At 42.2% G+C, this 21,624-nt stretch overlaps 2 protein-coding genes and 1 pseudogene across 8 annotated transcripts in view; 2 read left to right on the forward strand and 1 right to left on the reverse strand.

Annotated features, from left to right (window-relative positions):
* Window positions 1-724: 724 nt before the first annotated feature.
* LOC109383035 (GTP-binding protein Rheb pseudogene) lies at window positions 725-2,006 on the forward strand (annotated as a pseudogene).
* Window positions 2,007-4,784: 2,778 nt separating this feature from the next.
* On the reverse strand, window positions 4,785-12,000 carry HSCB (HscB mitochondrial iron-sulfur cluster cochaperone). 7 transcript variants are annotated; one of them, XM_019643190.1, is made up of 6 exons: window positions 11,678-11,995; window positions 10,535-10,631; window positions 10,134-10,223; window positions 9,418-9,562; window positions 9,098-9,145; window positions 4,785-4,925 (listed from the first exon to the last, which is right to left on the reverse strand). In XM_019643190.1, the coding sequence occupies exons 1-6, from the start codon at window positions 11,911-11,913 to the stop codon at window positions 4,834-4,836; spliced, it is 708 nt and encodes a 235-aa protein (XP_019498735.1). In that variant the 5' UTR covers window positions 11,914-11,995; the 3' UTR covers window positions 4,785-4,833. The 7 variants fall into 7 exon arrangements, with proteins under 7 accessions (XP_019498735.1, XP_019498737.1, XP_019498742.1 ...); XM_019643191.1 differs by lacking the exon at window positions 4,785-4,925 and adding an exon at window positions 7,472-7,556 and having other exon boundaries at window positions 11,678-11,996; XM_019643192.1 differs by lacking the exon at window positions 10,134-10,223 and having other exon boundaries at window positions 11,678-12,000.
* Window positions 12,001-13,972: 1,972 nt separating this feature from the next.
* The window catches only part of CHEK2 (checkpoint kinase 2), a 48,135-nt gene continuing 40,483 nt past the window's right edge, over window positions 13,973-21,624 (forward strand). The window contains exons 1-2 of the mRNA XM_019643045.1: window positions 13,973-14,005; window positions 14,909-15,281. Of these exons, the coding sequence (XP_019498590.1) occupies window positions 13,988-14,005; window positions 14,909-15,281 (391 nt within the window). The 5' untranslated portion in view covers window positions 13,973-13,987. The remainder of the gene's footprint in view (window positions 14,006-14,908; window positions 15,282-21,624) is intronic.

The following is a 21,624-nucleotide window of genomic DNA, read 5'->3' on the forward strand; positions in this document are numbered from 1 at the left end:
CATCTGTGTAAAAAAGAGTTAAGACAGCAGCTCTGAGATTGCACATCGTTAGAAAGGTCTGTTTACAAGGTTGGCTCTTGGTGTCTGTGATCTTTGTTTTGGGGAGCATTTACCTATTCCCAGAACTGATAAGAGTGGTCCACTCTGCCTAAATTGTTTGTACAAACAATGCATTTTTTGCTGAATACTTGTTTTTCTTCTGGGAGTCTGAGATGTTGGCACATGCCAGGCAGAGTGTGCTTATGTTACCATGTCCCAAGAAAAATTCTGGGGACTGAGACTCTAACGAGCTTCCCTGGCACACATCTTTACCTGAACATGTGTTGTCAAAATTGTTGCTGGGGGAATTAAGCGTGTCTCGTGTGACTCCACTGAGAGAGGACTCTTGGAGGCTTGCATCTGGTTTCCATTGAACTTCACCCCATGTATCTTTTCCCTTTGTTGACTTAGCTTTGTATTCTGTCATTGTAATAAATCATAGCCATGAGTAGGACTATATACTGAGTCCTGTGGGCTCTTCTAGGCTAGAGTCGTTGAACCTGAGGGTGTTCTTGGGGATACCTGACACACTTCTTTCTGCTTGTCTGGATGCCACTCCCCCCCTTCCCTGAAGCCCTCTTCCCTGGTTACTGCACGTGGGAACCATCCCTCGGTAAAGCCCAATGAAGCTGCATGCTCAGGCTTTGTAAACAGGGACTCAGGTAAAACCCTGCGTCTGCTTGGCATGGTGCAGGCCCTGGTAAATGGCTCCTCATGTAAAACTTGTTTAATCCCCTTGGCTTATACTTAATCTTGGTGAGTTCAGCCTCCCTCAGAGCACAGGCTTTGCAGACAGATCTACGTTTGAATCTCAGCTCTTGACTCTCTTACCTTCTGAGAGCTTGTTTCTTCATCTGTAAAACTGAATTGGATTTAATTTGATGGAATTGTGCAAGATTCTGTACATAAGTGCCTGGCACAACAGTCACTGTGCAGCAAATGGGAACTTTTAATATTATTTTGGTTGTGAGTGTAAAAGTCCTCTTCCCAAGTGGACAGGAAGCATCTTACTGTTCTGTGTATCTCTCCAGGGCTGAGCCTTCTCTTACACAAAGCAGGTGCTTTGAAACTTTGTTGAAAGGATAGTGTTTACTCTCTAGCAAAAGGCATGATTTTGTTGCCAAAGTGAAAATAATAAAAGTAGTCATTAACATTTAAAAAATCACATTTGAGCCCCAGGCCCGGCTATGGCTGATGGCTGGTGCAGCCTGGGTTGATGTAGTTGGCCCGGGGCTGAGGTGGCTGCTAAGATGCTGGAGTCCAAGTCCCTGAAGATGTGATCCTGGGCTAAGGCTCTGTGGAGAAATCCTCAATGACTATTCAATTTGTTGATTCCTACAATCCAACCATGGCAAACACTTTCACAAAATTGATCACAGTAAATGGACAGGAATATCATCTTCAACACAGCTGGGCACCTTTTCTCAGACATACTCTATAGATATTAATGGTTACATCCTTGTGTATTCTGTTACATCAACCAAAAGTTTTGAAGTGATTCAAGTTATCCATGGCAAATTGTTGGATATGGTAGGGAAAGTGCAAATACCTATTACGTTGGTTGGGAATAAGAAAGACTTACATATAGAAAGGGTGATCAGTTATGAAGAAGGGAAAAGCATTAGCAGAATCTTGGAACACAGCTTCTTTGGAATCTTATGCTAAGAAAATCAGATTGCTGTTGATATTTTTAGAAGGGTAATTTTTGAGGCAGAAAAAATTAATGGGGCCACTTCACAAAGAAAGTCTTCCTGTTCAGTGATGTAATTTTACTGCAGGACCTGACTACACGGACCTGTCCCACCTGAAGACGCAAACAGCCTGTTACCCTTGAAGATAAACTCTGCTTTATTTTTCTTCTGTTAACTTGAAAGATTTCATTTGGGTCAGAACTTTCTCCCATCCCGCCTTTCAGATTATGTTAAACTCTGACTCTGTCCACAAGAGTTCACTTCCACTTTCAAATTTTAAGCAATGATATTTTCAATTAATGTATTGTATTTATTCATAATATTATGACGAAGAATTTTACCAGCATTTTTTTCAGTGTAGTTTGTTGTTTGAAATAATGTAATCATCAAAATGATACATATCGTTACACTGTTAACTATCACTGTTACACTATTGTACTATTAACTAGGCTACCATATATCAGTGTTTTATTGTGTTAAATGTATACTGTTAAATAAAATAGCTGCAAACCTTAAAAAAATTACATTGTGCTTAGTGTGCTTACTGTGACACTGTGCTAAGCAATTTGCACAGATAACTTATTTCATTTAGTATTCTCAACAACCTTGTAAGATAGGTACTATTATTATCACCATTTTATTTTATTTTATTAATTTATTTATTTTAAAGATTTTATTGGGGAATTGGAGGAGGGAACCGCGTTGGGGAATTGGGGAAGGGGAACACACAAGTTGCTGTCCTTCTGTTCCTCAGTCTAGTTGTGGAGGACGTCGCTTCACTGGCCCATGTTGGTATTATGATCATTGCGCTCTTCCTGGCTGGAGCAGACCGGTCGCCCGGCCATTGGACAGCCGCTCATGGTGGCTCACACTGGTTGCCAGCCACTCACGCTGGCTGCTGTCTGCTCACGGTAGCTCATGGCAGTCTGCTGCAATCCCACTGCAGCCTACGCCGTCGCCGGCAACTCACGGTAGCCCAGCTCCAGGTTGAGCTGTTGTTCACCATATTAGCTGTAGAGGGTGCAGCGTCACTGGCCCATGTGGGATCTGAACTGGTGGCCCTGCTGCTCAGAACTCGTACTCCCAAGCCAACTCTTAACCAACGTGCTACTGGGCCGGCCCTATTATCACCATTTTAAAGAACAGGAAATAAAGCTTAGCACAATGATGAACTCATAGCAAATAAGTGGAAGAGCTGGGATTGAAACCCAGGTTTATTAGTCAGCTCAGGTTGCCGTAACAACGTACCACAGACTGGGCGGCTTAAAAAGCGGAAATTAATTTTCTCACAGTCTGGAAGCTGGAAGTCCAAGATCAAGGTGGCAGCATGGTCAGTTTCAGTTTCCAAGGAGGAATCTCTTACTGGCTTGTAGCTGGAGGCCTTCTCTCTGGCTTCCTCTCAGGGCCTTTCTCCAGTGTGTGAGGGTGGGAAGAGTGAATGAGGGAGCTCTCTGCTGTCTTCTCTTCTAAGGACACTAATCCCATTGGACCACCTTTATGACCTCATTTAACCTTAATTACTTCCCTGGAGGCACCATCTCCAAACACAGATACACTGGGGGTTAGGGCTTCAAAATATAAATTTTTTTTGGGAAACACTCAGTCCATAACACAAGGCCGGTCTGACACCAGAGCAGACATAGTCACAAAGTTGTCAAGACCTCTGATTTGTTCTGACACTGTATTAGGAATGACGTGAGGTTGGGAGGTGGGTGCTTAATTTGCTTCACTCCATCTGAAACTTTAATCCTAATAGGGCTGTTGACCTTTCAGACATCCTACAGGGCTTCCTATAGGGAGGGCTTTGTCAGGAATACTCCAAAGTGTTCCTGGCTTTAGAAGTCCAGTTAAACTTGGAGCTTAGACTAAAAGGAAGAGAGGGGAAAAAAATTCCACTGACTCAGAAATAAAGTCTTTTTAAATTATTTCCCAAGTCAGAAATGGTTTGCTGGGAGGCCCAGTGGCCTTTCCAGTTGATGGCAACAGGTAAGGGAAAGTTTCTTTGAAGTTCTTCCAAAGGTGTCATTTGAGGCAACGTTTATCTGATTTCTTTTCGTGGTCCGATTGTTTTGGTCCTGATCATTGTTCTGAAGAAGGAATAAAGATTGTCTACAAAAGTATATCAAACACTCCTTTCATCTCCTCCATCTTTGCAGAAGCACCCAGTTTAATCTGGACATTTGCTTGCATTGCAATAATTTACTTAAAGAACTCCCTGTGTGTTTTTAGACAAGTAACGCATTCTCCTTGTAAATTGTGAGGGGGTAGGAGATTGTACTGATATTCCTAAATACCATTAAGCCAGATAGCTGTTGTGGTTAATTTGCCTTCAGAAGATCCATAAATCCTCGGATGTTAACTGAGAATAACTGGACCAGGGTTCATAAGACATAAATTCTTAGACAAGGAAGAGTGGGGGATGCAAATGGGCTGAAGTTTTAAGATCTGGTAGTATGTAAACCTTGGTTTGGAACCCTGAATTTTTCAATTATGAACAAGCAGCGCTCTCCAAAAGTTTGAATGGTGTTTCTTGGAATTTTTTTAATCAGACTTTTCTATTTTAATCTTTGTTGATCCAGAGACTTAGGTAGCTTTGCATGGTTACCAAACAGAATGTCCTAAAGGCCATGCTAATAAGGGGACTATCTATCAGTGAAGGTCATGCCATCAGGAAGAGGTGGTTCTAGGGCAGAAGGTGGCAAACCCAAGGTCAAACCTAGTCTACTGCCTATTTTATAAATAAAGTGCTACCATGGCTAGTTGAGTAGTCACAACAGAGGCAGTATGGCCCACAAAGCCTAAAATATTTATTATCTGGCCTTTTGCAGAAAAACTTTGCCAAACCCCTCCTCCAGGGCCTCAAGTTGACCCCATCCCCTCGTCATACATTGGCCTAGCTGGGGGCATCGTGTATCAAGCATCACGTTCAAACTCGGGCCAGGCTGTTTCTTCTGGCATGACAAACTTTGCCATCCATTAATGCTTGAGTCACAGGTTTAATTAAGATGAGACAAGCAGTGAAAGCATATCTAGTCTTAATTAGCAGAATCCAGGAAAGAAATATATAAGAACTTTATTGTTAAAACATTACAACTAGGAACAATTATAGGGGAATCTTCTTTAACTTGATCTTTTCTTCTACATTTGAAAAGTATCTCATCTTTGTTAAAACTTCTTTGGCTTTTTCAAAATCATCTGAAATAAACAAAGACGTTAATGTGAGGCTTTATTTCAAGCAAGAATACAACGAACTCTATTGACTGAAGCAGCTGGATTCAAGCTAAGCCCCAGTCTCTGGAGGGCTGATCAATTACTCAGTAAATCTGAGCGAGAGGGAGGGAGAACATCTGGATTGTTAAGGGGGCAAAGGGACTAACCAAAAGGGGGCAAAGGCATGCTTATTTACAGGATTCAGACTTTAAATATGAGAAGCTGATTCTCTCTAGGACAGTCCCCAAGTAATAAATGGGTGTGTTTTAAGAGTTTTCCTGTATCATACATGATGGTCTAACCCAGAGGATGTGGAATCACTGCTGTTGTACAGAGCCACCTCTGCTCCTCAGTCTCGGGGAATGAAGCCCATAAACCAGTGGTTCTAGACTGGGGTGTATCCCCCCCCCCCCCCCCGGGACATTCGGCAATGTCTGGAGACATTTTTGGTTTATCCCAACTGACATCTAGTGGGAAGATGCCAGGGGTGCTGATAAACATCCTACAGTATGCTGGATAGCCCCCAACAACAAAATAATTATCTGGCCCAAAATGTTGGTAGTGCCAAGGTTGAGAAACCCTGACTTAGATATATGCAAAACTAAATAATATACCATTATAGTCACACATGGTTAAAACTATCAAGAAAAGCAAGGGAATGATGAATACAAAACTCAGGAGTGGTTACCGTAGAAGGGGGATGCAATTGCAAAAAGTCTACTGGGGGCTTGGAAGACAGTGTCGTGTTGTATATTTACTTTATTTACTTAGTTTTAATATTTATAAAAGTTCTTTTAATTATGGCAAAGTACACATAACAAAATTTACCATGGTGGGCTGGCTGAGTGGCTCAGTTGGTTAAGAGCGTGAGCTCTGAGCAATAGGGTAGCTGGTTCGATTACCACAGGGGCCAGTGAGCTGCGCCTGAGCTGAGCTGCCAATAGGTGGCAGGATGGCTCAGCTGGTGAGAGCATGTGCTCCTAATAACAAGGTTGCTGGTTCGCTCCAGCATAGGATGGTGGGTTATGCCCATCCACAACTTAGATTGAACACAGCACTTTGAGCTGAGCGGCTGCCGGGCGGCCAGATGGCGACTGGACTTGGAGCTGAGCTAGCTGCGCCCTCCACAACTAAGACTGAAGGACAACAACTTGGCTGTGTGCCTTCCCCAATTCCTCAATAAAATCTTAAAAAAAAAAATTTACCATGGTAACCATTTTTAAGTGTAGAGTTCAGTGGCATCAAGTACATTCACATTGCCATGCAACTATCAATGCCATTTATCCACAGAACTCTTTTCATCTTGTAAAACTGAAGCTCTGTGTGTACCTAGGAAACAAAAACTCTTTATTCTTCTTTCCTTCCAGCCCCTGGCAACCACCATTCTATTTTCCATTTTTATGAAGCTGACTCCTTTAAGCACCACATGTAAGTGGAAGTCATACAGTATTTATCTTTTTGTGACTAGCTTATTTTACTTAGCACAATATCCTCAAAGTTCACCCATGTTGTAGCATGTATGAGCATTTCCTTCCTTTTTACATCTGAATAATATTCCATTTTATGTATAGACAACATTTTGTTTATCCATTCAACCTTTGATGGATACTTGGGTTGCTTCCATCTGTTAGCTTTTGTGAAAAACCCTATGATCGTGGGTGTTGACAAGAATTCTATCTTGGGCTAAACTCTAGTCAGGCTCCTCTGAACACTTTTCTCTACTAGGCCTCAACCATAACCTATAAAGACTTGAACAAACATTAACATTAGTTTCTAACAGCTCAAGGCTGCATCCCTATGATAATCCTAGCTCCCCTTAAAATGCCTGTTTTGAAAATTCAAGGCTGCTAAAAGAATTTACTATTAATATTTATTACAGCCAATATCTGGAGATAGAGCCCATCTCACAGGCTCTGTGGGAGAAACTTCAATAAGCGCCAGGTAGCAAACCCAGATGGGTTTTACATGGACCAACCCCCTCCCTTCCCGCTTTTGGAACTTTTTACTTTCCTGACTCTACTGAGCCCGTGTACCCCCTCCCTATTTACTCATTCTTCCTTTAAAACGCCCAGTCACAAATTGAAGTAGAGTTTAGTTCATGCTGGACTCGTTTTCCTATTGTAATAGTTATTACTGATTCAAATCTGTCCTTACTTTAACTAGTATCTGGCTTTGTTTATCTGTGACAGTGTACAAATATCTCTTTGAGTCCCTGCTATCAATTCTTTAGGTATATACCCAGAGGTGGAATTGCTGGATTGTATCGTAATTCTATTTTGAACTTTTTGAGGAAACACCATACTGTGGTTCTAACTTCACGTCCTCTCCAATACTTGTTATTTTCTTTCTTTTTTTTTTTTTTTAAAGATTTTTATTGGGGAATTGGAGGAGGGGAACAGCGTTGGGGAATTGGGGAAGGGGAACAGACAAGTTGCTGTCCTTTTGTTCTTCAGTCTAGTTGTGGAGGACATCGCTTCACTGGCCCATGTTGGTATTATCACTGTGCTCTTCCCGGGTGAGGCAGATCCGTCACCGGCCATTGGAGAGCCGCTCACGGCGGTTCATAGCAGCTCATGAAAGCACAAGCCAGCAGCCGGCCAGTCCCATGTTCTATTTCTTAAGTTGGGTGGTGGAGACATGAGCGTTTGTTCTGTTACTATTCTTTATATTGTACTTATGTGTTCTTTATTCTTTTCTAAAATTATATTTATAATTAAAAAAATAAAAGTATGCAAAGGTGCAACAGAAACTGGGTTGGGCCCTAATGGAATACAATCTGACCTTCTTAGCCAGAGAGTTGGGGACATAGATTTCAGGCAGACATGTAAGACTAGGTTCCTATTTTCTGCTCGTATATTTCCCCCCCATCTTTTTGGAGACATTCCCTGTGCGTGCTTCTCAGAATTGACGCCTCCATTCCCTGCAAAGTAGACAGTACACTGTGTAAGCCTATCTCCTTGGTCCTAGCTGACTGTATTCGAGTGCACATCTGGCCATAAAGCTGGGTCAATCAAATTCCCTCTCTCAGAAATCTGGAGTTGGGTCTAGGGGACTCGAGTCAGATGGTGAAAGGTGTTGTTCTTATAAGTTAATAGGCCATGGAGGATTAAGGAGTCATCCAGTGGGAGAGGGCACTTTGGGGTACCATATACTAATAAGACAGCAGACAGAAGTGGTTTTTCTGAGAGAGGAGGATGCAGTGGACTGCCAGGGGCACTGAGTCCAGGAGCGAAGTCATGGCTCCAGACTGCTTTCTGGTTCCCAGGTTCTGTCCCAGAAAAGCTCTTGTTTTACTGTCCTACCATCATTGCAGGGACTTTCTCTTTGGATTCCGGGAGGTAGCCCTGTTTCCTTACAATAACCTCCCTTTATCAAGTCTAGCTCAAGTGGCTTTCTGCTTACTATAATCAAATGAACCCTAAGCCAAAGGGCCATTACTCTCTTAGTTATGCGGTGGCACCAGTCAGGAACGGAGAGAAAAGTTGTTCTTGCTTAAAAACAGCTAGAAATAGATATAGTCTCTTCAACCTGAGGGCCAGGAGCAGTGGGGATAAGGATGAATATTCCATATTCATAATTTGGGGGGGTGGCTGGTTAGCTCAGCTGGTTGGTGTGTCGTGCTGATAACACCAAGGTTGCTGGTTCGATCCCCACATGGGCCACTGTGAGCTGTTCTCTCCTTAAAAGAGTCAACTATACCATCGTAGCATGAAAGCAATGTGTAACCAATGACCATGGCTATTCCTTAATAAAATGAAAAAAAAAAAATTGGGGCACAGTTTTGTCATGGGCTTCTCCTAGGCTTTGCAAAAAAAGAAGTGTGCAGGCTTTGCCAAATGTTGACTGTGAAGCCTTGCCCTCAGGATCTACTGTGTTGGCTTCAGCCCACATCCCTCATCTTATCTTCTACTTGTTAAAGGGAAATGAAAGCACTTTCCCTTACATAATCTTTCACTGGCATATCATTGTTTTTGTCTCACAGCATGGTTTTCCAGCAAGACTGTGAATCCTTGAAGACAAAAATGTAGACTCATCTATATTTAATACCTCCCCATGTACCTATCATGAGTATATATAGTTACTTGTTGAATGCATGGTTGTACCTCAGTGCTTAGTTTCTTTCCATATTTAAGAAAGTCAAGAAATGAAGAAAATACCTTGTTCAAAAGCTCTGCTTAAATTGTCAGTCAATTCTTCCTGTTTAGCTGAAAGAGAAAAACCATTACTGTAATTTTTCTATTTAAATTGGCTCATGATATGAAGTCAACAGTTCTTGGTTTAAGACTACATTCTAGAGAGGTAGGGATGTTACAGGTCTAACCTCCAGACAAAATTGGTTTCCGTATAATCAAGAAAATAAGATACTCCCTGAATCATTATGAGGCCAATATATATTCTTTATATTCATTTTTCACTTATCCCCGGATATGTACTCTTAGCAGCAATAAAATACATTTGGTGATATTTTATCTTTTACCTCTGACAATAGATTCAATCTCTTTAATGGCAGCTTCATTTTGAGCTTCTGCAAGTTTTTCATTAATATCCATTATTTCCATGAGAAATTGCCTGTCCATTTCATAATCTGTTCCTTCAGGAATCTCTACACCATGGAGCTTTAGCTATTTGGGCATAAAGCAGGGAAAATAAGTTTACACCAAGAGCCTATGGGCAGAGTCAATCCTACTCACCCTTATGAACAGAATGCCACTCGTAGGGAAAACTTGAAGTATCCTAACAATGAAAGTGTGAGGGTAGGAACCTTGGACTGAGAAAGGGATCCTTTGACAGGATCCCTTTCTGCCAGTTAGAACTGTGTGACCCTTGGGGAGTGATTTCTCCACTTGAGAATCTGAAGTAGATATTTGTAAAGGTTCTATTACATCCTAAAATTCTAAGGTGTTCACTTTCTCCCACTAAACAAACAAATATGCCCCAAATTACTCTTTCCTAAAAGTCATCACCATCCAAGCCCTAAATTTATAGAAAAAATGGTTTAAAAAACTGCAATTGGGCAAGTAAGATTTACACAGGATATTCAGAGAAAACTTTTGTAGTATCTTTGAGGCTAAATATCGTTGGGTCCCTGGACTAGATCAGGCTTCAAGCACTTCTCTGCTGAATACAGGGGAGCAGCTGTACCCTAGTGGACAGCAGGCAGTCGTGTGCAGAAGGGTTGGGAAATCACCTTACAAGGTATACTCCCCTGCTCAGGGGGGCCAGAAGGGTCTTATAGGCGTCATTCACCAGGGTCGAATGCTTCTCTGAGAAATCCTTTTCGGTCTGTTAGTGGATATGAAGAAAGTTTTATCACCATCCAAATCAGCAATCTTATATTCACAAACTGTTTCATAAAATACTGATGAGCAGGCACCTAAGGAAGTGGCCAAAGTAGAACTGGTGTGGGATGAGCTTCATTTATTTTTAACTGATGGGTTCTACTTTTGCAGGACAGGTCCAGGGCCTGGCTGGCTGGGGACTGGCTGCCACAGGGTAGAACAGCTGTCCCTGATAATCACATAACCACAAGGCCACTGTCACCCACCCAGAATGCATACATGTGTGGGTATGATTAGGTGTGGCCAAAAGGTTACCTGAGACCTCTGGCTGAAGAAATCTGGGTGCACAAGACGCTGTAGTTGCTGATACCTATGTTGGAGCTTCACAGTGTCAACTCTGAAGGAACGGTTGCTGGAAGAAAATAGGAAGATAAAATTCATGCATTAAATATTTACAGATTTGTATACTATGGATCTGGTTCCTGTTCTCATGGGGGAAATATGCAGTAAACATGCAGACAGAGATAATTTCCCAAAGTGGTAGGTGCAGTGAAGAAAAACAGAATAGGGTCAGAGAGAGTGGTAGATGTGGTGGACAAAGAGATGGTATTTGAGCTGTGAGCTGAATGACAATGAAGAGTAATCAGAGATCAGAGGAAAGAGTCATCTTGTCAGAGGGAACATGCTAAGGCCCTGAGGTGGGAAGAGTTTCACACCCATGAGGAACTTAAAAGGGTAGTGTTACTGCAGCCCATCATAAGTGTTAAGGGGAAGTGGCATTCCCAATCCCACCCTATCTTTCCAAGGCCTGAGTCCCTTCATCTCTGTCTCCCACTTTATTTTAATCTAATCCCTTTTGCTTTCTATTCCCAGAGCCTGCCCTATCTCATCAGTTTAGCTCTGTCCAAATCTGACTACTTCGCCAAACTCCTCAACCTTGGGAGGAAAACAGGCAAAAACACCGATTGCTCAGATATTCTCCCTCCAAGTCTCATCTTTCCCTTAGACTCTGCCCTCAACATTAAGTGTTTCCATGATTTATTTATTTACTCCCTTATTTCGATAACACGTCAGCACTCCTTTCTTAAAAGTCTCAATCCAACGTTAATGGCTGATCCTAACCCTCAAATTTCCCCTCTCTAAGGGCCCTTCAAGTACCCTTCCCTCAGCCCCCGCCCCTCAACTTCTCTCAGGCCCCGCTCCTCCAATCCTCCCTCCACTGTCTCCATCCCTCAAAGCCCTTCCCTCGGGCCCGCCCCTCAATTTCCTCTTTCTCACGACACATCTCATCCTCCATTCTCCCCCGCCCCATCCCCACCCAGACCCTGGTCTCTAGGGCTCCGCCCACCTATCTAACTGCCCCTCCCTCTCCTTCCCAAAACTGATCGGCCCTTCCCTCTCGCACGCCAACCCCTTTCTCTCTCGCTCCGGCGCGGTTCCCGAAACCCCCTCACGTACCAGTCCATAAGGCTGAAGTGGTCCCGAGTGGGGTCAGGTGGCTGCAGCGCGCGGCACTGCGGGCAGAAAAACCCGTCCCCACGAATGGGGCCCCTTGGGCCGCCACAGTTCCAACACTGGGGGCAGTTGCTTCCCGCTAGTGACGCAGCATTGCAGCTTATTGATCTCCTTCCGAGGATCCCCGTCGGCCACAACCCCCACACCCGGAGCAAGGCCCGGGTTCTCCCGCCCCACATTTGGCTGGCGGCCTAGATTCGCCGCGGTCACCTGTGGTGGGATAAGGTGAGAAGCGGCTGACCAAACTAGTGTTGCTGATTGGCTGGAGAACTGGGGGGGCGGGATCACCCAAGGGAAACCTGGATTCTGAGTCCCGTTTTGCATTTTAAACTACAACTCCCATCAAGCAGTGAGTCTACGCGTGGATGGCTACATCTGCTGTTCCTCATTGGTCCGGCAGCGGGGGAGGAATGTTTTGATTGGCTGGGGGTGGACTTTGTATCCGTTTAGCGCCACTCCGCTAGTGGCGGCAGCTGTGAGTGTGCGTCCCCAGGTGGGCTCACGAGGTGAGTCCTAGTGGAGAATCTTTTCTGGGTGTTTGGGAGTTCGAATCCCGCCCTTAGGCGGCTAAGGCGAACTAAATCTCCCGAGCTTCCGCATTGCCCTGTTTTTTTTGAGCTGCGGCGAGGGTTGTGGGGGTGGGGTGAGAGGGATGCGTGGACGACTCTTCCTTTGTAGATGAACTTCCAGTTCCTTCCTCAGTTACTTACAAGCTGTAACTGGCCCAGACATACAGGATAAGAAGGAACAAAGTTGTGCTCTTCAAAATCAGAGCAAAGTTGCTTTGTGAAGAGTTCTAGAAATGTGAGTAATTATTACCGTACTTTAGGTTCAATCTTAAAAATATGTATTGAGAATCCACTTTCAGCGGATAGACACTGCAGTAATTGGAAATACACTGATTTGTGTAGCAGGATGCCCTGCAAGTGTTCATAAATAAGTGTGTGGAATGGGGTGGCCTGCAGAGGGTAGGAGGGCACCAGTCCTCTTTGGAACTCAGTTTCTCTATTTGAAAAAAAAAAAAATTGTGTTGCACTTGTAAGGTCTTTTCCGGCTGTTGGATTCTTGGGGATTGGAATTCTGTTGTCCCAGTTATCAAGCATACTGGAGGAGGAGCGTTCACGTATCATCTCATTTAATCTGAAAGATCTATCTGCTTTATTCAGATAAGGCTCCAACAGGTTGAATTACCTAAAGGTCATGCAAAGATTTGATATAGGCATCTGACTCCAGAGCTATTTGCCTCTAATCACTCCACTGTACATTCTCCACACTGAGGCCCCTGTGGTCCTGGCCTGGTAGACCCTTATTTATCATAAACGATGATAGCTACTTCTTGACACACTGTCTTTTGCCAGTTTTCAGGGTGGAGAAGTCTTGCTAAAAAAACTGCAGAAGGACTGTCAGCATGGCTGAGGTAGTATTAGAGCAGCTGGAGTGGCAGACTCAGCTCTGGCTTCACCTTCCTGAGGTGCTTTCAGGAAAACTCATCAGGACCTTTGTATCTGGAAAGTTGTGTAAATGCAGTCAGTGTGAGTAATCATTACTATGTTCTCCTGGAAGAGTCGCCTGAGTGGGGATCAGGAGAGAATGTACCTTAAAAAAAACAAAAACAGTTTGGGGATTTAAAGTTAGGGGTTGAAAGGTACTTTGACTTTGCTGTAGGTTCTGTTATCAGAGCTTCACTGTCCATCAAGTTAATTCTAAAGCAAGGGTGAGAACCTCTGTTTTTGTCTCCTATGGCTCAAAGAATGGTTTCTGTAAGATTCTGAAGGGCTGGGAGGCCATTTAGGATGCTGAAAAGGTGAGCTGATAGTTACTTAGCATCACAAAGGGCGAGGTGGAGTTGTTTAGAGCAGCCTTCTTTGTCTTCGGTCTCCCTCGTTAAGTGGCCCAGCACTTAGGTGTCAAGGAATTTCCTGGGACTGATTTGGGGGAGGAGGGGCATCAGTAAACTGTTTTTTCTTTTTAAAGATTTTATTGGGGAAGTGGGGGGAGGGAACAGTGTTGGGGAATCTGGGAAGGGGAACAGACAAGTTGCTGTCCTTTTGTTCTTCAGTCTAGTTGTAGAGGATGTCACTTCACTGGTCCATGTTGGTATTGTGATCATTGCGCTCTTCCTGGGTGAAGCAGATCGGTCGCCGGCCATTGGACAGCCACTCACAGCAGCTCACGCCGGCTGCCGGCCACTCACGGTAGCTTTACGGCAGCCCACTGCAGTCCCACTGCAACCTACACCATTGCCGGTGACTTATGGCAGCCCAGCTCCAGGTAGAGCTGTTGTTCACCATCTTAGCTGTAGAGGGCGCAGTGTCACTGGCCCATGTGGGATCTGAACCGGCGGCCCTGCTGCTCAGAGCTCGCTCTCCCAAGCCACCTCTTAATCAATGAGCCACTCAGTCGCCCGTAGTGACCTTTTTATGTAAATCCCCCCCTTGGAGTCGTGCAGCAAATACCAGTTTCTCTTTGCTCATCTTTTACCCCAAGCCACCAGACCCTTCCCTTTTCTCTTTCCAAAACATATATTAAATTTTAATGTAAAGTTGATTGTATTAATGAATACATTTTAGGTTTCCTTCTGATTTTAAAAAATCGGGTGCATTAAGCTGTTACAAATCTCTTCCCTCTCCCTGAATCTTTCCCTAACTCATTTTTATTGCTTTTCACTTATTTATAGCCTTTAAATAATTTTTTGGTTTCCCCCCCTGTGGTTTGTGGCTGTAAGACAAAAAATTGACCTAGTGAAAGTGATCTGGTAAAAAGCTCAGCCCAGAAGACCTATGGGTCTAGACCAGAGGTTGGCATACTTTTGAGATGGAAGAGCCAATCCTGTCCTTCACAAAAATTTAAAAATTATTCGAGAGCCATAAAACAAATGAAATCACCATTATGTTAATAATATCCTTTAAAAATTTTATAAATGAAACTATGATAGTTTTATTTTCATTTTCAGTTTTACTTCAGAGCCACATATACGTACCCAAAGAGCTGCATGTGGCTCACGATCTGCAGTTTGCTGACCCCTGGTCTAGACTGTTAAAATTTTAATTTTTGCAGAGCATGCTTACCCTGGATTTTTTTTTAAATTGCCATCGTAATATTCCCATCTTTCACTCTTGAACTTTAAGTCTTATTTCTTGAAACTCACCTTATTGTTGGACACTTGTTTTTGAGGTCGTGATGTCTCGGGAGACGGATGTGGAGTGTCAGCAGCCCCACGGCAGTGCCTCCTCACAGTCCCCTGGCAGCAGTGCCTGCTCGCAGTCCCAGGGCGGCCTCTCGCAGTCCCAAGGCGGCCTCTCGCAGTCCCAAGGCCTCTCCTCACAGACTCAAGGCTCTTCACAGTCTCAGAGCACGTCCAGCTCCTCTACCAGCACAGTGCCCACGTCCAGCCAGTCCTCTCACTCCAGCTCGGGAACACTGAGCTCCTTAGATACGGTGTCCACTCAGGAACTGTATTCTATTCCTGAAGATCAAGAACCTGAGGAGCCCGTCCCTGCCCCTTGGGCTCGATTATGGGCCCTTCAGGATGGATTCTCCAATCTTGGTAAGACCCTTTGTCATATAGTGTAATAGTAATATTGTGTTCAGAAAAACAATTGCAGATATTTGTTGCAGCAGAAAGCTCAAGACTGCCCATGTGGGGCCTGTACAAGTCCATCCAGGACTACAGGCACCTGTGCCAAGTCTTGAGCCTGTGTCAGGACCTGTCGTCCTCCCTGCACTAAGACAGCTTCTACTCAACTGATGCTGGCCTGATGTTGGGTGGAGTGTTGGGACTATCCTATTTAAATTTCAAAATAATTCTATGAGAGAGTAGCAGTATTCTTATCGCCATTTTACAGAAGGGCAAACTGAGGCTTAGAGAGAAATTGATTGACTTCTCTGTATACAGTCTTACAGCCAGGAGTTGGGAGAGGCAGGATTCAAACATACGACTTTCAGACTTTATGTTCTTAACCTGTCATTGTGAATGAAGTGAGTGGGGTAGGAAAGGTAATGAAATTAGTTAGCACCCAAAGGGGACTGTGGAGCCCAAGGGAGGCTTGTTACTGTATGAAATGAGTGTGAGAAAAGCTGGTAGAGAGAGATTAAAAATGCTTGACTGGGAAGAAAATAAGGGTGAGAGAGTAGTAGTTGGGGGAGTGGGGAAAGGGTGAGGGTGCTGCAGTCAGAGAGATACAGGTTCAAGTCCTCGCTATTTGTAGCTTAGTGTTCTCAGGCAAATGATGCTACTTCTCTGAGCCTCAGTCCTCATCTGTACAATGGGGAAGTGTTAAAACAAAGGTGAGGAAGATAGGCCAAAGATTGGGATTGAATGGGATCAAAGGGAGAGATGGGTTAATTTCCTAGATAGCCTTAATTTTTTCAGTGATATAGGCTCCTTTAAGAGGGAGGACAGTGAGTTTGAATTTCAAAGAGGTCTAGAATCCTGGTAAAGAAAAGAACTTAACCTAAACTTTCAATTCTCTTGCTAAAAGTAATATATCTGTTCGTTTTCCCCCCACACCATTTCACCTGCGTCCTCTTCTTACTAGGAGGAGGGGCCCATCCTTCCCTTGGTTCATACCCCTAATTGCCTCACTGAGAGCTGGTCCCCTTGCCACCTACCTTGTTCTCCTTGCCCTCCTCTGCACATCTGTCAGAGGTTTCCTAATGAGCAAAGGTCAGACAGAGCTGGTTTCCCATGGGAGGCTGTCCCTTGCATTCTCTGCCCACCATCCCTGGACAGTTAGTGTCCTGATGAACTTTCCATGCCCTTTTCCTCAACTGCCCCAAAGTTCCTAGTTTCTAATGGAAATACCATAGTTCATTTATTCTTCCCCTATTAATTGATGCTTAGGTTGTTTCCAGATTTTGTTCCTGTAAGCAAGACTGCAGTGAACGTCATTGTAGTTGTCTCCTTGATCGAGTGTATCTCCAGGGTAGAGCTTGAGTCAAATTCCTGGGTCATAGAGTAGGCATGGCTTTACTTTGTAATGGATACAGCCATATTGCCTTCCAAGGAGCAGTTCAATCTATCCTTCCTGTCTCGCCTCCTCCAAGAAGCCTACTTGATAGCCCTAGCCAGAGTTGCCTAGGCCCTGCATCTATGCTTCCCTTGGACAGTCTACTTGCATTGTTGTTTTCATGTTTGTCTCCCCACTAGACTACAAACTCTTTTTAAGTGATTAATTTGACTTTTTGAAGAGGTCATATTTACATTAGGTACAAAATTCAAAAGAGGTGCAAGGCCTTCATCCAACTTCCGTCCTCCCAACTACTTCCCGGTATTGCTGATTTCTTTGTAGCCTTCCAGAGATATTTGATGCATACATAAGCAACTAAGTGTCTATATATTCTTCTCTTTGTTTTTGTACTAACTGTAATTCACAACTGTTATTTTGCAACTTGCCTTTTATACTAAACAATGTATCTTAGACATTCTTTTGATAAAAGTGAACTGGCATCTTAAGATGTTGAACCATAGAGCTGGGAGGACTATGGGTGGAGCTGGGCCCCTTGTTAACTCTGTAGTCCTGACTTTCTGTTAAACTGTGTGGTAACTTCGGTGGGGAGGGATGCTAATAAATAGAATAGCCATCTTGGAACTGGGGCTCTTCATGTGGGCAGCTGGCTGGCACCCAGGTTGGAGGTGTCTGTTCCCGCACTGCTGTGGTGGTTTTTGTGTTTTTTCTTTTCCCGAATAAACCATTCTTTTGGTGGATTTCTTGGAGAGTTAATTTTGGCCAGTTGACACTTTCCAAAAAGTGTAAAGATCCTCATTCCTTTTTTATAGATTTAAAAATTTATTGAACCTACCCCCTTACTAATAGACATTTAGTTTGTTTATAATCTTTTGTTCTAAGAATAATGGTATAGTTAATGATCTTCTACGTGTCCTTATGTCCTTTCAGAACACATATGATTCTATCTGTAGGATTCTTATTTTTAGCGGGGGTTAGGGGGGGAATTGATTCTTAGAAGTAGAATTTCTGGGCCAATGGGTGTGTGCATATATATTTTCAAAATTGAAGTGAAAGTCACATAATGTAAAATTCACCATTTTAAAGTAAGCAGTTCAGGGGCATTCAGTACATCATAATGTTTAATCACCACCTCTGTCTAATTTTAAAGCATTTCCATTACTCCAAAATACAACTACCCAATAAGCACTTACTGCCCATTTCCCTCTCCTGCCCCTGGCAACCACCAATCTGCATTTCATTTCTATGGATTTAACTGTTCTTGATATTTCATGTAAATACAGTCATATAATATGTAGCTTTCTGTGTCTGGCTTCTTTCACTTAGCATAATGTTTTCATGGTTCATCCGTTTTGTACATATGAGTACTTCATTCCATTTTATGGCTGAGTAGTATTCCACCATGTAAATACCACAATTTGTTTATCCATGCATCCATTGAGGGACATTTGGGTTGTATCTACCATTTGGCTACTGTGAATAGTGCAGGTATAAATACTTGTGTATAAGAATTTGTTTGGGTACCTATTTTCAGTTCTTTTTTGTATATACGTAGGAGTGGAATTGCCGAGTCATAAAGCAATAATACTATGTTGAACTTTTTAAAAAAAAATTTTATTGGGGGAACAGCCGTGGCCATTGATTACACATTACTTTCATGCTACAATGGCATACTTGACTCTTAGGGTGGGTGCAGCTCACATTGGCCCATGTGGGATCGAACCGGCAACCTTGGTGTAATCAGCACCATGCTCTAACCAACTGAGCTAACTGGTAATCCCTATGTTGAGCTTTTTGAGGAATGGCAAACTGCTATCCATAGTTGCTGTACCATGTTACATTCCTACAAGGAATTTATGAGGGTTCCAGTGTCTTTGCATCTTCCCCAATACTTATTTTTCATTTTTTAAAAAAAATTATAGCCATCGTCATGGGTGTGAAGGGGTTGCATATATAATTCTCATAAATCTTGCCAAATTATCTTCCGTAGATAGTGTATGAATTTTATTCTGACTGGCAATGTATCAGAATACCTGCTTCTTCATACCTTTTACCAACATAGTGTAATACGGGATTTTTTTATTTTTGTCAATCTGATCACTGAAACATGAAATTTTAACTTGTCTCTACATATTCGTCACCCATTTTCTATTGGATTGTTTGTCTTTTTCTTATTGATTTGTAGGAACTTCACTTATATTAGGGAAATTAGTCCTTTGTAATGTCAGTTGCTAATATCTTCTCTAGTCTGCCTTTCCATGAACATTTACTTGCCTACCATATGTATTGTTCTAGGTGCTGGAGCTGTACTCTGTTTTTCATTTGTAATTTTATTTTTATTAGTTTCAGGTACACAAAACAACATAATGGTCAGAGATTTACACGCCTCACAAAGTGATAACCTCACCAAGTCTACTATCCATTTGACATTGTACATAGTGAATACCACTGACTATATTCTTTATGCTGTACTTTATATCCCGTGACTATATATATGTGTATATGTGTGTGTGTGTGTTCATGTATACATATTTATTTACAATAGTTGGCATACAATATTTTATATTAGTTTCAGGTGTACAGTGCAGTGGTAAGGCATTTATATAATCTATAAAATGATCCCCCCATAAGTCTAGTACCCATCTCACATTCTACATGTCTTTACAACATTATTATTATTTTTTTTGCTTTCTGTTTTTTTAAAATTTATATTTATTTATTTATTTATTTATTTTTTATTGGGGAACAGTGTGTTTTTCTAGGACCCATCAGCTCCAAGTCAAGTAGTTGTTTCAATCTAGTTGTGTAGGGTGCATCTCAGCAGCCCATGTGGGGATTGAACTGGCAACCTTCATGAGCACTGTGCTCAAACCAACTGAGCTAACCGGCTGCTCCATGCTTTCTATTTTTTTAACTTAATTTTATTTTTTGTTTCAGGTATACAAAGCAACATAATAATTGGACATTTACACCCCTCAGAAAGTGATAAACCCCCCAAGTCTACTCCCCCTTGACATTGTACATAGCTATTACAATACTATTGACTACATTCCCTGTGCTGTACTTTACATCCCGTGAGTACACACACACACACACACACACACACACACACACACACACACACACACCGCTACACCCCTGAGGGTGCCAAAGAAATGTATACACATGACTTGAATTCATCGTTTGTTATTGGTATATTTTGAGTATTAAAATTTTAATAGTTTTTTCCTTAAAATGTGTATATATATTTTTTGGCACCCTCTGTGTATATTTATAGTTGACATTCAATATTATTCTACATCAGCTTCAGATGTACAGTGCAGTGGTCAGGCATCTACACAATCTATGAAGTGATAGCCCCAGTAAGTCCAGTACCCATCTGACTCTGTACATAATCTTTAAAACATTACTGATTATATTCCCAATACTGTATTTCATATCCCTGTGACTTTTTTGTGCCTATCACTTTGTACTTTCTAATCCCTTCACATCCCCCATCTTCCAACCCCCCTCCAATCTAGCAACCATCAGTTTTTTCTCTGTATCTATTTATTTTGTTTGCTCATTCTGTTCTTTAGATTCCACATATATGTGAGGTCATATGGTATTTGTTTTTCTCAGTCTGACTTATTTCACTGAGCATAATACCCTCTAGGTACATCCACGTTATCACAAATGGTATGATTTTATTCTTTTTTATAGCAGAGTAATACTCCATTGTATAAATGTACCAAAATTTCTTTATCCAGTCAGCTATTGATGGGCAATTTGGTTGTTTCCATATCTTGAGTATTATGAATAGAGCTGCAGTAAACATAGAGATGCATATAATTTTTTGAAATAGTGTTTTGGATTTCTTTGGATAAATACCCAGGAGTGGAATTTCTGGTTCGTAAGGTAGTTCTATTTTTAATTTTTTGAAGAACCTCCATACTGATTTGCATAGTGGCTGCACCAAAATTTGCAGTCCCACCAACAGTGCACAAGGTTTCTCTTTTTTCCACAGCCTCACCAACACTTGTTGTTTGTTGATTTGTTGATGATAGCCATTCTGACAGGAGTGAGGTGGTATCTCATTGTGGGTTTTATTTCCATTTCTCTGATGATTAGTGACATTGAGCATCTTTTTATGTTTATTGACTATCTGTGTGTTCTCTTTGGAGAAATGTATTCAGCTCCTTCCCATTTTTTAAATTGGATTGTTTGTTTTTTTGGTGTTGAGTTGTATGAGTTTTTTATAAATTTTGCATATTAACCCCTTCTCAGATGTATCATTGGCAAATATCTTCTCCCATTCAGTAGGATGTCTCTTTGTTTGTTGATGTTTCCCTTGCTGTGAAAAACTTTTTAGTTTGATGTAGTCCAATTTGTTTATTTTCTCTTTTGTTTCCCTTGCCTGAGGAGATATAATCAGTAAAAATATTACTAAGAGTAATATCTGAGAGTTGACTTCCTCTATTTTCTTCTAGGAGTTTTATGGTTTTGGGTCGTACATTTAAGTCAAACATTTTGAGTTTATTCGTGTATATAGTATAAGAAGGTGGCCCAGTTTCATTTTTCTGTATGTATGTATCCAGTTTTCCTGGTACCATTTGTTGAATAGACTATCTTTACCCCAGTGTAAATTCTTGCTTCCTTTGCCATAAATTAAATGACCATATAGGCATGGGTTTATTTCTGGGCTTTTTTCTGTTCCGTTGATCTGTGTCTGTTCTTATGCCAGCACCATGCTGTTTTGATTACTTTGGCCTTGTAGTATAATTTGATATCAGGTAGTGTGATACCTCCAACTTTGTTCTTCTTTCTTAGGATGGCGGTGGCCATTCAGGCAGGGCCTTTTATGGTTCCATATAACTTTTAAGATTGTTTGTTCTAGTTCTGTTAAAAATGCCATTGGTGGCACTGCCTGTGGAGATCCGTGGA

This window comes from Hipposideros armiger, unplaced genomic scaffold (genome assembly GCF_001890085.2).
Source record: "Hipposideros armiger isolate ML-2016 unplaced genomic scaffold, ASM189008v1 scaffold_75, whole genome shotgun sequence".
Classification (NCBI taxonomy): Eukaryota; Metazoa; Chordata; class Mammalia; order Chiroptera; family Hipposideridae; genus Hipposideros; species Hipposideros armiger.

What these genes read in the sequence shown, in the direction of transcription:
- HSCB (XM_019643190.1), bottom strand. Translation starts at nt 11,913, where the DNA reads ATGTGGGGCGGGAGAACCCGGGCCTTGCTCCGGGTGTGGGGGTTGTGG. An exon ending in TCTTCAGCCAGAGGTCTCAG is followed by an intron (nt 10,224 to 10,534) that starts GTAACCTTTTGG and finishes ATCCACTAACAG; the next exon opens with ACCGAAAAGGATTTCTCAGA. An exon ending in GATTGAATCTATTGTCAGAG is followed by an intron (nt 9,146 to 9,417) that starts GTAAAAGATAAA and finishes TTTCTCTTTCAG; the next exon opens with CTAAACAGGAAGAATTGACT.